General features: G+C 40.6%; 2 protein-coding genes and 1 long non-coding RNA gene across 4 annotated transcripts in view; 1 reads left to right on the forward strand and 2 right to left on the reverse strand.

Annotated features, from left to right (window-relative positions):
* GTF2B (general transcription factor IIB) overlaps nt 1-14,979 on the reverse strand; it is a 121,527-nt gene that overhangs the window by 76,810 nt on the left and 29,738 nt on the right. The gene's annotated exons all lie outside the window — the stretch shown is intronic.
* The window catches only part of KYAT3 (kynurenine aminotransferase 3), an 84,002-nt gene that overhangs the window by 13,363 nt on the left and 55,660 nt on the right, over nt 1-14,979 (reverse strand). The window contains exons 12-14 of one of the 2 annotated variants that reach the window (XR_007729243.1): nt 14,882-14,955; nt 14,541-14,627; nt 8,206-8,350 (exon numbers count right to left, since the gene is read on the reverse strand). Coding sequence is in view for 1 of the 2 variants with exons in the window: in XM_050806596.1 (XP_050662553.1) it covers nt 8,288-8,350; nt 14,541-14,627; nt 14,882-14,955 (224 nt within the window). In the remaining variant the exon portion in view is untranslated. Of the gene's footprint in view, nt 1-7,887; nt 8,351-14,540; nt 14,628-14,881; nt 14,956-14,979 lie in introns of those variants that run through there. The other variant, XM_050806596.1, reaches the window with a different exon arrangement.
* The window catches only part of LOC126964001 (uncharacterized), a 190,248-nt gene that overhangs the window by 476 nt on the left and 174,793 nt on the right, over nt 1-14,979 (forward strand). The window lies entirely within an intron of this gene.

Consider the following 14,979-nt stretch of genomic DNA (forward strand, 5'->3'; position numbering starts at 1 on the left):
GGCACATATACACCATGGAATGCTATACAGCCATAAAAAATGATGAGTTCATGTCCTTTGTAGGAACATGGATGAAACTGGAAGCATCATTCTCAGCAAACTATTGTAAGGACAAAAAACCAAACACCGCATGTTCTCACTTATAGGTGGGAATTGAACAATGAGAACACTTGGACACAAGAAGGGGAACATCACACACTGGGGTCTGTTGTGGGGTTGGGGGAGGGGGGAGGATCAGCATTAGGAGATATACCTAATGTAAATGACGAGTTAATGGGTGCAGCACACCAAGATGGCACATGTATACATATGTAACAAACCTGCACGTTGTACACATGTACCCTAGAACTTAAACTGTGTGTGTGTGTGTGTGTGTGTGTGTGTGTCTGTGTGTGTGTGTATAAAATCCTACTGCCTTTCTGGAGAGACTGAGGGAGGCATTGAGGAAGCATACCTCCCTGTCACCTGACTCTATTGAAGGCCAACTAATCTTAAAAGATAAATTTATCACTCAGTCAGCTGTAGACAAAAAATTCAGAAGTCCATCTTAGGCCTGGAGCAAAACTTAGAAACCCCATTGAACTTGGCAACCTTGGTTTTTTATAATAGAGATCAGGAGGAGCAGGCGGAACAGGATAAAAAAAAAAGACCACCATTTAGTCATGGCCCTCAGGCAAGTGGACTTCAGAGGCTCGGGAAAAGAGAACAGTTGGGCAAACCAAATGCCTAATACGGCTTGCTTCCAGTGCGGTCTACATGGACACTTTAAAAAAGATTGTTAAAGTAGAAGTAAGCCTCCCCCTCGTCCATGCCCCTTATGTCAAGGGAATCACTGGAAGGCCCACTGCCCCAGGAGACAAAGGTCCCCTGAGTCAGAAGCCACTAACCAGATGATCCAGCAGTAGGACTGAGGGTGCCTGGGGCAAGCGCCAGCCCATGCCATCACCCTCACAGAGCCCCAAGTATGCTTGATCATTGAGGGCCAGGAGGTAAGCTGTCTCCTGGACACAGGCTTGGCCTTCTCAGTCTTACTCTCCTGTCCCAGACAACTGTCCTCCAGATCTGTCACTATCCAAGGGGTCCTAAGACAGCCAGTCACGAGATACTTCTCCCAGCCCCTAAGTTGTGACTGGGGAGCTTTACTCTTTTCACATGCTTTTCTAATTATGCCTGAAAGCCCCACTCCCTTGTCAGGGAGAGACATTCTAGCAAAAGCAGGGGCCATTATACACCTGAACATAGGAGAAGGAACACATGTTTGTTGTCCCCTGCTTAAGGAAGGAATTAATCCTGAAGTCTGGGCAACAGAAGGACAATATGGATGAGCAAAGAATGCCCGTCCTGTTCAAGTTAAACTAAAGGATTCCACCTCCTTTCCCTACCAAAGGCAGTACCCCTTTAGACCCGAGTCCCAACAAGGACTCCAAAAGATTGTTAAGAACCTAAAAGCCCAAGGCCTAGTAAAACCATGCAATAGCCCCTGCAATACTCCAATTTTAGGAGTACAGAAACCCAACGGACAGTGGAGGTTAGTGCAGGATCTCAGGATTATCAATGAGGCTGTTGTTCCTCTATACCCAGCTGTACCTAACCCTTATACTCTGTTTTCCCAAATACCAGAGGAAGCAGAGTGGTTTACAGTCCTGGACCTTAAGGATGCCTTTTTCTGTATCCCTGTACATCCTGGCTCTCAATTCTTGTTTGCCTTTGAAGATCCTTCGAACCCAATGTCTCAACTCACCTGGACTGTTTTACCCCAAGGGTTCAGGGATAGCCCCCATCTATTTGGCCAGGCATTAGCCCAAGACTTGAGCCAGTTCTCATACCTGGACACTCTTGTCCTTCAGTACGTGGTGATTTAATTTTAGCCACCCGTTCAGAAACCTTGTGCCATCAAGCCACCCAAGCACTCTTAAATTTCCTCGCCACCTGTGGCTACAAGGTTTCCAAACCAAAGGCTCTGCTCTGCTCACAGCAGGTTAAATACTTAGGGCCAAAATTATCCAAAGGCACCAGGGCCCTCAGTGAGGAATGTGTCCAGCCTATACTGGCTTATCCTCATCCCAAAACCCTAAAGCAACTAAGAGGGTTCCTTGGCATAACAGCCTTCTGCTGAATATGGATTCCCAGGTATGGCGAAATAGCCAGACCATTATATTCACTAATTAAGAAAACTCAGAAAGCCAATACCCATTTCGTAAGATGGACACCTGAAGCAGAAGCGGCTTTCCAGGCCCTAAAGAAGGCCCGAACCCAAGCCCCAGTGTTAAGCTTGCCAACAGGGCAAGACTTTTCTTTATATGTCACAGAAAAAAACAGGGATAGCTCTAGGAGTCCTTACACAGGTCTGAGGGACCAGCTTGTAACCTGTGGCATACCTGAGTAAGGAAATTGATGTATTGGCAAAGGGTTGGCCTCATTGTTTACTGGTAGTGGCAGCAGTAGCCGTCTTAGTATCTGAAGCAGTTAAAATGATACAGGGAAGAGATCTGACTGTGTGGACATCTCATGATGTGAACGGCATACTCACTGCAAAGGAGACTTGTGGCTGTCAGACAACCATTTGCTTAAGTATCAGGCTCTATTACTTGAAGGACCGGTGCTGTGACTACGCAGTTCTTAATGCAGTCACATTTCTTCCAGACAGTGAAGAAAAAAATGGAACGTAACTGTCAACAAGTAATTGCTCAAACCTGCGCCACTTGAGGGGACCTTCTAGAGGTTCCCTTGACTGATCCCGACCTCAACTTGTATACTGATGGAAATTCCTTTGTAGAAAAAGGACTTTGAAACGTGGGGTATGCAGTGGTCAGTGATAATGGAATACTTGGAGGTAATCCCCTCACTCCAGGAACTAGTGCTCAGCTGGCAGAACTAATAGCCCTCACTCGGGCACTAGAATTAGGAGAAGGAAAAAGGGTAAATATATATACAGACTCTACGTATGCTTACCTAGTCCTACATGCCCATGCAGCAATATGGAGAGAAAGGGAATTCCTAACTTCTGAGGGAACACCTATCAAACATCAGGAAGCCATTAGGAGATTATTATTGGCTGTACAGAAACCTAAAGAGGTGGCAGTCTTACACTGCTGGGGTCATCAGAAAGGAAAGGAAAGGGAAATAGAAGGGAACTGCCAAGCCGATATTGAAGCCAAAAGAGCCGCAAGGCAGGACCCTCCATTAGAAATGCTTATAGAAGGACCCCTAGTATGAGGTAGTCCCCTCTGGGAAACCAAGCCCCAGTACTCAGAAGAAGAAATAGAATGGGGAACCTCACGAGGACATAGTTTCCTCCCCTCAGGATGGCTAGCCACCGAAGAAGGAAAAATACTTTTGCCTGCAGCTAACCAATGGGAATTATTTAAACCCTTCACCAAGCCTTTCACTTAGGCATTGATAGCACCCATCAGATGGCCAAATTGTTATTTACTGGTCCAGGCCTTTTCAAAACTATCAAGCAGATAGTCAGGGTCTGTAAAGTGTGCCAAAGAAATAATCCCCTGCACTGCAGGCCATACATTTCAATTCCTGTATCTTTAACCTACTTGTTAAGTTTGTCTCTTCCAGGATCCAAGCTGTAAAACTACAAATCATTCTTCAAATGGAGGCCCAGATGTAGTCCATGACTAAGATCCACCGTGGACCCCTGGACTGGCCTGCTAGCCCATGCTCCGATGTTAATGACATTGAAGGCACCCTCCCGAGGAAATCTCAACTGCACGACCCCTACTATGTCCCAATTCAGAAGGAAGCAGTTAGAGCTGTCATCGGCCAACCTCCCCAACAGCATTTGGGTTTTCCTGTTGAGAGGGGGGACTGAGAGACAGGACTAGCTGGATTTCCTAGGCCAACTAAAAATCCCTAAGGCTAGCTGGGAAGGTGACCGCATCCACCTTTAAACATGAGGATTGCAACTTAGCTCACACCTGACCAATCAGAGAACTCACTAAAATGCTAATTAGTCAAAAACAGGAGGTAAAGAAATAGCCAATCACCTATTGCCTGAGAGCACAGTGGGAGGGGCAATGATCAGGACATAAACCCAGGCATTCCAGCCAGCACGGTTACCCTCTTTGGGTCCCCTCCGTTTGTATGGGAGCTCTGTCTTCACTCTATTAAATCTTGCGACTGAAAAAAAAAAAAATCTATTTCCTCCCGCTCCACAGCTCAGGTCTCCACATCACAGCTCAATGAAAAAGATAATGATCCTGTCTCTTGAATCGCCCAGACATGGAGTTTCCCATGGTAGTCTTAGGGCTGTTGGACCAAACTGTGGAAACCCTCACTCTAGGGTGCACACAGAAATTCCAGAAGCCCCGAGGTTGAGGCTGACATGCAAAGCTTCAATGATCACAGCACTAGATTCTAGCATTACAGAATACTGTCTACTGAGAGTGCTAGCTGATTCTTTGAAGGCACTGTGCAGAAACCCTATGACAACAGTGTCAATGAAATTCATTCATGTTATTGTGTGTAGCTGTACTTTGTTAATTTTCATTGCTATATGATATTCCACTGTATGAATAGACCCCCTAAATTATTAGACTGTTGATGGATATTTTGGTTGTTTCCCATTTGGAGTAATTATTTACAATGCCGCAACAGACATTATTACTATTATTATTTTGAGAGAGGGTCTTGCTTTGTTGCCCAGGCTGGAGTGCAGTGGTGTGATCACAGCTCACTGCAGCCTCGACCTCCTGGGTTCGGTTCAAGCAATCCTCCCCACTCAGTCTCCCAAGTAGCTGGGACTATGGGAGCACACCAACATGCCTGGATAATTTTAAAATTCTTTTCGGTGGAGATAAGGTCTCACTATGTTGCCCAGGCTGGTTTTGAACTCCTAGCCTCAAGTGATCCTCCTGTCTCAGCATCCCAAAGTGCTGGGATTACCTGTATGAGCCATGGCACCCAGCTGGCATTATTTTACATATTAAAAAGAACGGAACAACACCCTGATTCTCTGGATTAAGCCATCATCCTTACAATAGTCCTTGAGGTCCTATGTTACTTCTCTGATGTAACACCTACTACTCTCCCCCTTGGTTATTCCATCCAATCATACCAGACTTTTAGCTACTCATCAAACATGCCAGGCACCCTCCTGCCTTAGAAGCACTGCACTGTCTAGTCCTTCTGCTGGGAATGTTCTCCCCAAGACCTGCACAAGCCTGTCTCCCTTCCCTCCTTTAAATCTGCTTCCATGTCGCCTCCATAAGACCTTTTCTGACCACACTATTGGAATTTCAATTTGCTTCTGTAACAGTCATCCCCCTTTATCCTGCTCTACTTCTTTTCTTCATATAATTAGGTATAAATTTACATACAATATATTTTATTATGTTTATGACTTAATCTCCCTCCCCTGGCTAGATGAAAAGCCCTAGAGGAGGAATCTTTAATTTTTGTTCACCGATGTATACTAAGTGCCTACAAGAGTGCCTGGCACATAGTAGGGGTTCAAGTGATACTTGTGGAAGGAAGGAGAAGAAGGAAAAAGGGAAAAGAGAGGAGGGAAGGAAAAAGTAGGGGAAGGAGGGAGGCAGAGAGGGAAGAAGTAAAGAAGATAGGAACAAAGGAAAGAAGGAAAGGAGGGAGGAGGAAGACAGAGAGGAAAGATAGAAGGAATTTTGCCCTGAATAGGAAGACATAGGAGGTTAGTAGATAGAATCAATCAGTGAAAGAATTTTCTAGGATGGCAGAGATTTGAACATGTCCCACTTCTGAAGAAGGGAACCAGTAGAGATTGAAAGTCCAAGAGCATAGACTGAGCCAATTCTGAGAGTGTGTGAGGAAACAAGATCCGGAGCACAGGCAGTGGAATTAGCATTAGACAAGCCCAGGGCTGCAAAAAGCTGCTTTAAATCCTGGTGAATATTTTGTCAAGTTCCCAACAAGAGTGGACAGGCTAAACATTTGCCATGGGATTTCTGTTGCTACAGAATTGTTGGCTTTTGGGGTCCTGAGCTTCCTTCTAGATGGCTGGGCCTGGTAATTTTTAACCAAGTCCTCCTTACTCTACTGCCACCCCTAACCTAGTTGGCCTTGGACAAGTCAAAGGATGAATGACCATTATAACTGGAGGGAAGGAAGGATGGATGATGATGCAGACAAGTCACAGGCTTATTGGTATGATCCTAGTTGGAAGTGCTGGTTTGGTAGCTTGTTTTATTCAATATATTTTTCACAGAAGTGGGGTTGAAGTCATTTGCTATGATTTAATCATGCTACTGGTGGTAGGCTTTGAGGTGAGAATGGAGGTACAATATTTTTGTTATTAAAAATAGGAGAATCAGCTGGGTGCGGTGGCTCATACCTGTAATTCCAGCACTTTGGGAGGCTGAGGCAGGCGAATCACTTGAGGCCAGGAGTTTGTGATCAGGCTGGCCAAAAAGGTGAAATCTGTCTCTACTAAAAATACAAAAATTAGCCAGGTGTGGTGGTGCACACTCGTAATCCCAGCTATATGGATAGTTGAGGCATGAGAATTGCTTGAACCTGGGGGGCGGAGGTTGCAGTGAGCTGAGATTGCGGCACTGCACCCCAGCCTTGGCAACAGAATGAGACTCCGTCTCAAAACAAAACATAAATATAGGAGAATGGTAGGAATTGCTGCTGTGGTAAAAGGTAGGGGAATATAGAATTATGTTTAGTTTGTGTCAGTGATGTGAATTCATGGTTGCTAGAACCTGCCCAACTGTGCAATGTACAGCCCAGGTACAGGCATGGAGCTCCAACCCCTCTCTCTTTTTGACCAGCTGAGATAGAACAATGGTGCAAATAATTCAAGGCAGCAAAAGCATCTGGGCTGAAGTGATGGACAATGAAGTCAAGGCTAGATGAGAAAGGGAGTAAAGATTTAAGGAAATGGATAGAAATAAAATGGAGGATTCTACAAACTACAGCAGTAATGATCAAACTTTCATGTGTGTAAGTATCACCTGGAGGGCTACATCCTGAAATTGTTATTCACTAGGTCTGGGTGATGACCAGAATCTCTGTCTTCAACAAGGATTCTAGTAGAGTCTAATGAAAGAAGGTCATAGACCAATTTTTTGTGAAATAGTGGATTTGAAATTGTAGTAAGTTTAAAGAAGTGATTTTTTTTTTTTTTTTTTTTGAGATGGAGTTTCACTGTGTTGCCCAGGCTGGAGTGCAGTGGCCCAGTCTTGGCTCACTGTAGACTCTATCTCCCAGGTTTGAGCAATTCTCCTGCCTCAACCTCCCAAGTAGCTGGGATTATGGAAATATGCCACCACGCCTGGCTAATTTTTTTTTTTTTTTTGTATTTTTAGTAGTCATGGGGTTTCACCATGTTGTCCAAGCTGGTCTCAAACTCCTGACTTCAAGTGATCCACCCGCCTCGGCCTCCCAAAGTGCTGGGATTACAGGCATGAGCCACTGCGCCTGGCCAAGAAGTGATTTTTGAAAAGAGCTGAGGAGAAGGAGATGGAAGGCGGGGTGGGGGAATAGAGAGAGAGAGAAATAAAAGGGAGAGCATGTGCACAAGACAGCAATAATGAGCTGGAAGAATAGGTCATTATAGTGGGAGATGATGAGTTTGTGATCTCAAAAGGTGAAGCCAACTTGAATGATAAAAGCCTCAGGGAGTGACCAAGGCAGTGGATGGCTGAAGTGCAGTGGAGGTGAACATCACCAGAGGTGAGGAGGTCAAAGTATGGAAAGCCTGGCTACTCCACGTGGACCTGAAGCCACCGCAAATAATAGCAGTACTCGGGGTATGAAGCAAAACTTGAACAGAGTTCAAGGCCATTGGTAAATGAAGGGGAGGAACTACAGGTGGGTACACAAAACAAAATACATATGGTAGAGGGGTGGAACTGGTTAGGAGTTTTTACACAATGGTGGAAACATGAAACCGGCTAAAGTCAGATGAGTGTTTATTGTTTGCCAGGCTTTTGCATACATTAGTCCATTTAATTCTCAGAAATGACCTTCATATGAAACAGGTACTGATTTTATTCCCATTTTATAATGAAGGAACCAAGTTACTGAGAGGTTAAACATCTCACAGTTCTTATCCACTATGTTATGCTGACTCTCTTAAAAAATGATCATGGAAGATGTGTTAATACATTTCAACTGAAAAAAAAGGTCAGATCCCCTAAATATTGTTAGGAGTTGGGTTAACTGCTTTGGAAAAACAATGTAAATATTTAAATTCCAGTTGTACCGAAATACCTTTTAACATCCAGCAGGTGGCAGCACTAAGTAACAATTCCATACTAGGTCATCTAACAAACATTAATCCATTCTGCACATATCAAGACTTCTGTACACTCCATGCCTTGATGATTTCTTCAGCAGCATCCAGTGTGCTGTCCTTCTGTAAATTAATGAAATAATCATCATTATTACAGATAGACATAAATTCAAGATGAAGCAAATATTTAAATATACAACATAATGAAGATTTAAGTGAATATCTGATGTCAAGTGAAGAAAAATTTTCAAAGTGAAAAAGCAAAAGCAGAACCCAAAACAGGAAAACAGTTAACCAAATGAATTATAATTACAGAAATAGGTCAAAGGGTACAGAAGAGTTTACACGGAAAAATAATAGCTATCTGCTCCACCCCCTTTCCACCCCTTCCTATGACTCCCTCTAACTTCAAGATAACCTTTTATGGCAATTTCTGGTTTTAGTTCTAATGGCTACCACCAAAATCTAATAATGTGTTTATCCTTTTATTTCCTTATTTGTGAACTTCACATATTATCTACTATACCTATACTTTGCTCTGAACAAAAAAATTAGTTCATTCACAGTACTCTGCCCCTTGTTTTCAAGGTTTCCTAGTTGTAATTATTGAAAAATAGTTTATTTTTTGAATAGGTGATTCATACATATAGCATAAAATTAGACAGGTGTAAGCAGAAAAAATCCAGCCTTCTGTTGTTCATCTTCTGTTTCTCTACTTCTTTTTCTTTGTCTTCTCTCTCCACCAGAATGATTCAGTCTGAAAGCCAATAGGTGAGGTTGAGCAAAGCGGCTGTCCATGTATAGGGCTGGAAGAGCCTTGGCAACCCTAGTGCAGGACACTGCAGCCAGAGTGGAGTGAGCAGGGTGGCCAGCACAGGTGTCATGAGGTGATAGTGCTGGCTGCAATAGGATGTCAGACTCTGAGTGGGGTAAGTGAGGCACCTGTATGGTAGGGTGGCCTCATGTAGGGTCCTGGAGCCTGGATGAGGTGAGGCAGGCATCTGGCATGGTGTCAGTGCCCAAGAGGGGCAAGGAGGGCTTCTGTGTAGTAGATGACAGTGGTGGCCTGGTATGGGGTATTGGAGACCTAGATGGGGGCACCTCTCCAGGAGGATGACAGGACAGGTCGGCATGGGTGATAAAGCCCAGGCAGGGTGAAGATGTAATGTAGCAGCCTGGCACAAAATGTCAAAGCCTGAACGGGGAAAAGGGTATCCTCTCAGGGACTGGGAAGGTGAGGGGTGCGCAGTGGCTTTGACAGGAGATTGATCCCATACAGAAGTATTGATTAAATTAGTAATTACATGACTAGTGGCCAAATCTGGGAAAATCTAAGTATCAAAATAAGTAATAATAATAATAAATTTTAGCCAACTGTACTATAAAATAAAAATCCAGAAGTCCACATTGATACATATGAATAAGTTAATAAATAAATTGCTTAATGAGATATGGAATATTTTCATAATACCTTACTATAAAATATTTACTATTTAACAAGAAAAAGTGTAACTTTATACTAGAAAAGACTGGCAAACACCACCTTAATCAGGTGGTTAAAGTTAACATCACTGGTAATAGGAATAATTGAAATCATGTGCCACCTGATACAATGAAGAGGATAGAACATCATCACTTCTGTGGTTTCCTGCTGAAGTGCATAGCCTGAATCTGAGCATGAGGAAACATCAAGCTTAAATTGAGGTACTTTCTTAAAAATAATTCGTTGATAATTTTTAAAAGTATCAAGATCATGAAAGTTAAAGAAAACTGAGAAACCATTCTAGCTTGAAGGAGACATGACAACTAAATGTGATGCATGATTCTAGCCTGAATTAATTACATAAATTGTTATAAAAAGGACATTATTGGGACAATGAATGACATTTATGTTGGATCTGAGGATTAGATGGAGTATCAACGTTAACTTCATGATTTTGAGGGTTATATTGTGGTTTGGGAGGACAATGTCTTGTTTGTGAAGAATACACAAGAAAGTATATGGGGGTGATAGGAGCATCATCAGTAATTAAGTTGACGACTTACTCTGAAATAGTTTAGAAAAAAGTTCTTGAAACTTTTAGGTTGAGAGCATTTCAAAATATTTGTTTTAAAGTAGGTCAGCTTCCCACCTATCTCCCTCAGTCACCCAGTTTTTCTCTCCAGAGGCAACACTGGGATTTCATTATGTATTTTTCCAGAGATTTTCATCTATCTTTCTTTTTAAAATTGTATATTTTTTATTATTCTTGTTTATTTATTTTTAACTTTTATTTTAGGTTTGGGGGTACATGTGAAGGCTTGTTACATAGGTAGACTCATGTCACAGAGGTTTGTTGTACAGATTATTTCATCACCCAGGTGTTAAGCACAGTACCAATAGTTACCTTTTCTGCTCCTTTCCCTCCTCCCAACCTCCATCCTCAAGGAGGCCCCAGTGTCTGTTGTTCCTTTCTTTGTGTTCACGAGTTCTCATTATTTTTGGCTCCCACTTATAAGAGAGAACATGTGATATTTGGTTTTCTGTTCCTGTGTTAGTTTACTAAGGGTAATGGGCTCCAGCTCCACCCATGTTCCTGCAAAAGACACGACTTCATTCTTTTTTATGGCTGCATAGTAGTCCATGGTGTATATGTACCACATTTTCTTTATCCAATCTGTCATTGATGGGCATTTAGGTTGATGTAAATGTAGCTATTCAAGCGGCCCCCACTGGTGAATAATTTTGTTGTTGACAATATTTTGCTATTACAAATGATGCCTCAGTGAAAATTCTTGAATACAAGTCATTCAAAATGTGCAAGTAAATCCACAAGAAACTTGTAGAAGTAGAATTGTTGGGTCAAAGGGCATGGGAAATCACATCTGGATAGAAATTTTCAAACTAACCACCATAGAGATTTTACAAATTATACTCCCACTCTCAATTTGTGAGAGTGTTTTATGAAACTTTTTAGTTGTTTTGGCTGTTTCCAATCTAAGAGATAAAATAAAATTTCTTTGCAATTCTAATTTTCATTTCTCTTACTATGAAATAAGTTTGACAACTTTTATAAGTTTAACAACTACTAAGGATCTTACCCATAATATTACAAAGTGTTATTTTTGCCTTACATTTATTTATTTTTATCACTTCTATCTTGCTCTGAATTCAAACTGCTTTCTTTCAGTCTCTGTTTTCTTAGTATGGTTTTGTCATTGTTTTATTTTTAGCCTTTCTAAGAGGTGGAGTTAGGTGTGTCCACTTTCCCTAGAAACTTCCAGCTACTTCCACACTGTTTGCCAATATTGACTGTTGATGTAAGAAGAGTCTGGGTCCACCCTGATCCTCCTCTCCTGGCCCCTCTGGAGGCCTTGACCTTATTATCTAGGTGCTCAAAGGAATTGTCTTTGAAGCCCAATATATCAAGCGAGGTATATCTCAGTGTTAATAATTGTATGACAATTATTATTATTTCCAGGTTCCATTTGTTCTGCTCTTATTTTTTTCTAGCAACTCTACGTATTTTATTTTTCCTCTGCATAAATCATTTTTCTGCCTAATATTTTAAAAATTATTTGTTCCTTTCCACTTCCTTTTGTTCACTTATCTCCATCCTTAATGTCCTTACAGAAGTATTTAGTGTTCTTTTAGTGTTCATTATTTTAGCAAATAATGTCACCATAATTTCCAATAGCTTTATTTTTTCTTTTCAATTTCCTACCTGAACTCTGATAGCTCCCATTTGATCTTCTTATAATATCTTACTCTATCTTCCCTGAATTCGTAAAATCTCTGCTTTAATTTCTCATTTTAAAGGTTTTAAATTTGAAATAGCACTAATTTTATTTGCTCTATGGCAACATTTTTTTTTGGGCGAATATTCTCTAACACTTGTTTTTCCTTGTACCTTTCTCTTTTCCTTACAGTGTCCTATATAGATTCACAGTTGGTTCCTCTTTTATTATTATTATTATTGTTATTATATTTCTTGAGACAGAGTCTCACTCCATCACCCAGGCTGGAGTGCAGTGGAGCAATCTCAGCTCATTGCAACCTCTACCTCCTGGGTTCAAGTGATTCTCGTGCCTCTGCCTCCCGAGTAACTGAGATTACAGGCATGTGCCATCACACCCACCCCAATTTTTTGTATTTTTAGTAGAGATGGGGTTTCACCATGTTGGCCAGGCTGGTTGTGAACTGCTGACCTCAAATGATCCTCCTGCCTTGGCCTCCCAAAGTGCTGGGATTACAGGTGTGAGCCACCACACCTGGACCCTCCCCTTTGATTATTAATCATTTTTTATTGAATTCTCTTTGTAAGCTTCCACTGCCAAAGCATGTACTATACCTATTGTTCTGGGCAATAAGCATGCTACCTGCTGGCTTTGTCCGTGATTTGAAGATAGATTTGCTGATTTGTATAAGGGAGAAGCTGGGGCAGCACCAGAAAAGAGCAGAAATTCTCCTTGTCTCATAGTAAAATTTAATATAGTTGAAAATTTACATAGTAAAATTTAACTCAGTGGGCGGGAGTTCTTTTAGACCAGATTTCTTACCAAATAATTAAATTGGTTATCCCCAATTTAATACATCTCTTCCGCATTGCTTCAACATAGCTTTTAGCAAAATGACAGGAGTAAATGAGGAAATCTATAGACCAACCAGAGTCTCCTTTCCACCTACCTCACATAGTTTCCGGATGACATGACTGTATGTTTTTGCCCTGTTTCCTCCATGATGCCAAACGGTCTAGAGAAGTTCCTGCTGCCAGTGCATCAACTGCTTCTATTGTTCTCAATAATGAGTATGCTGCCTTCTGGCTTTGTCTGTAATTTGAAGATGTAAAAGCAGGATCCTTTCTAGGTATCTTCCCTCTACTATCACCTTCACAGTATTTAGCAACCTTTCCTTAAACACTGGGGAATTTGTTTTCTATTGTCTTAGTTGTTTTTAAATAATTTCTAAAAAGCGATTAGGGAAGGGCTGGGTTTACCATTTTAAAACTGGAAGTCCTATGTTACTTCTTTCTTCTGTTAGTTTTGTTTAAAATTTCAAATAATATACCACTATTTCTCAATCCAGTGTAAGATGATGGATATTAATAGCGTTACCGTTCTTTAAAATTTCAGTCAATTGAATGTTTACATTGTTAGGTTGTTAATATTTATATTCTATTCTGGGCAAGTCTGGCATAGTCTGTCTATCGGTTGTCTCTAAAAGTTGAAAACAGTGTTTATGTTATTCTGATTAGGTTTAAAGATGAGTGAGTTGATAAAGTGTCTTGATCTTAGTAAAACTATTTTCAGTACCAACTACATTTTAAAAACAGCAGTAACATACTTGGAACCTTTTAAAAAAGGAGGAGAAGTTTGATGGTGATAAATCTCTCAACTTTCACTCTTCAGGGATATCTACTTCATTTTCATTTTTAAAGGATATTTTCCTAGATATAGCATTCTAGGCTTTTTTTTTTTTTTTTTTTTATGTCAGTGCTCAGAAGATGTTATTTCATTGTATTCTAGTCTCCATTGTTTCTGATAAGAAGTTAGTTAACATTTCTACGGGGACCTGCTGGGCTTATGCGATCCTTGTACCATAAACTCCTGAGTAGCGAGTACCATAGGCATGTGCCAGCAAGCCTGGCTAAGTAAACATTTTTTTTTATAAAGACAGGATCTCGTTACGTTTCCCAGGCTGGTCTTGAACTCCTGGACTCAAGCAATCCTCCCGCCTTGGTCTCCCAACATGTTGGGATTACAGGCATGAGCCACTACACCTGACCTCTGGCTGTTTTTTTTTTTTTTCTGACACCTTCAATACTCTGTTATCCCTATAAGTATTTCATAGCAGATATTATACTTTTAAGTTCTTGAATTTCCACTTGGTTCTTTTTTTTTTTTTTTTTTAATAGTTTGAATCTCTCTGTTCACTTATTATAACCACGTTTTCATCTAATTTCTTAAACATACTTCAAATGTTTACTTTAAAGTCCTTGTCTGCTAATTTCTAGATTTGGGTCACCTTTAGGCCTATTTCTATTAACTTATTTTTTGCTTTGCTACAGGTCACATTTTCTTCTGTTTTCTTATGTCTAGTAATTTTTCAGTGAATGCTGGAAATTGTCATATTACATGGTAAGGGGTCTGTATTATGTTGTCTTCTTTCAAAAAGTGTTAAATTTTATTGTGGTAAGCAGTTAATTTTAAAACCATAAGCCAAAATTTAAAAACTGCATATGAGCATATCATTTTTAGAAACAGAAGAAAATAGTGCTTTACAAATGGAAAGGAGGATACTATATATGTGTTTTCAATAGAGCAAGGAACTTACTTTAATGAAGCAAAATCGCACAAACTTCTCAAACTGTGATTTAGTCTCTGAGTTACAGAATGCTGAAACGGGGATGGCTGATAGTTTCTGAAAAATAGAAACATATAATAAGAAAATTACTTACACTTCAAATATTAATTTTGGTACTATAGACACTAGAGGCAACTAGATACTTTTAAATAGTCACAATAATTTCCAAAAAGAAAAATGCTTTTAAAAGCCACAAGTGGAGTATCATATAACAACATTATATTTGATCGATTCCAAAGCATACTAGTAGGTTTCCTTCATAAATTAACTATAAAATATAATACAATCTTGTAAAGGACAATAAACATTACCTTATGTTTAGTCATCCATTTCACAAACTTATAGTCATACGGCTCATTATTCTTCATATCAGAGAGGTCTGGATCTAAAACCACAATGAAAATTAGGT

The sequence above is a fragment of the Macaca thibetana genome, chromosome 1 (assembly GCF_024542745.1).
Source record: "Macaca thibetana thibetana isolate TM-01 chromosome 1, ASM2454274v1, whole genome shotgun sequence".
Classification (NCBI taxonomy): domain Eukaryota; kingdom Metazoa; phylum Chordata; class Mammalia; order Primates; family Cercopithecidae; genus Macaca; species Macaca thibetana.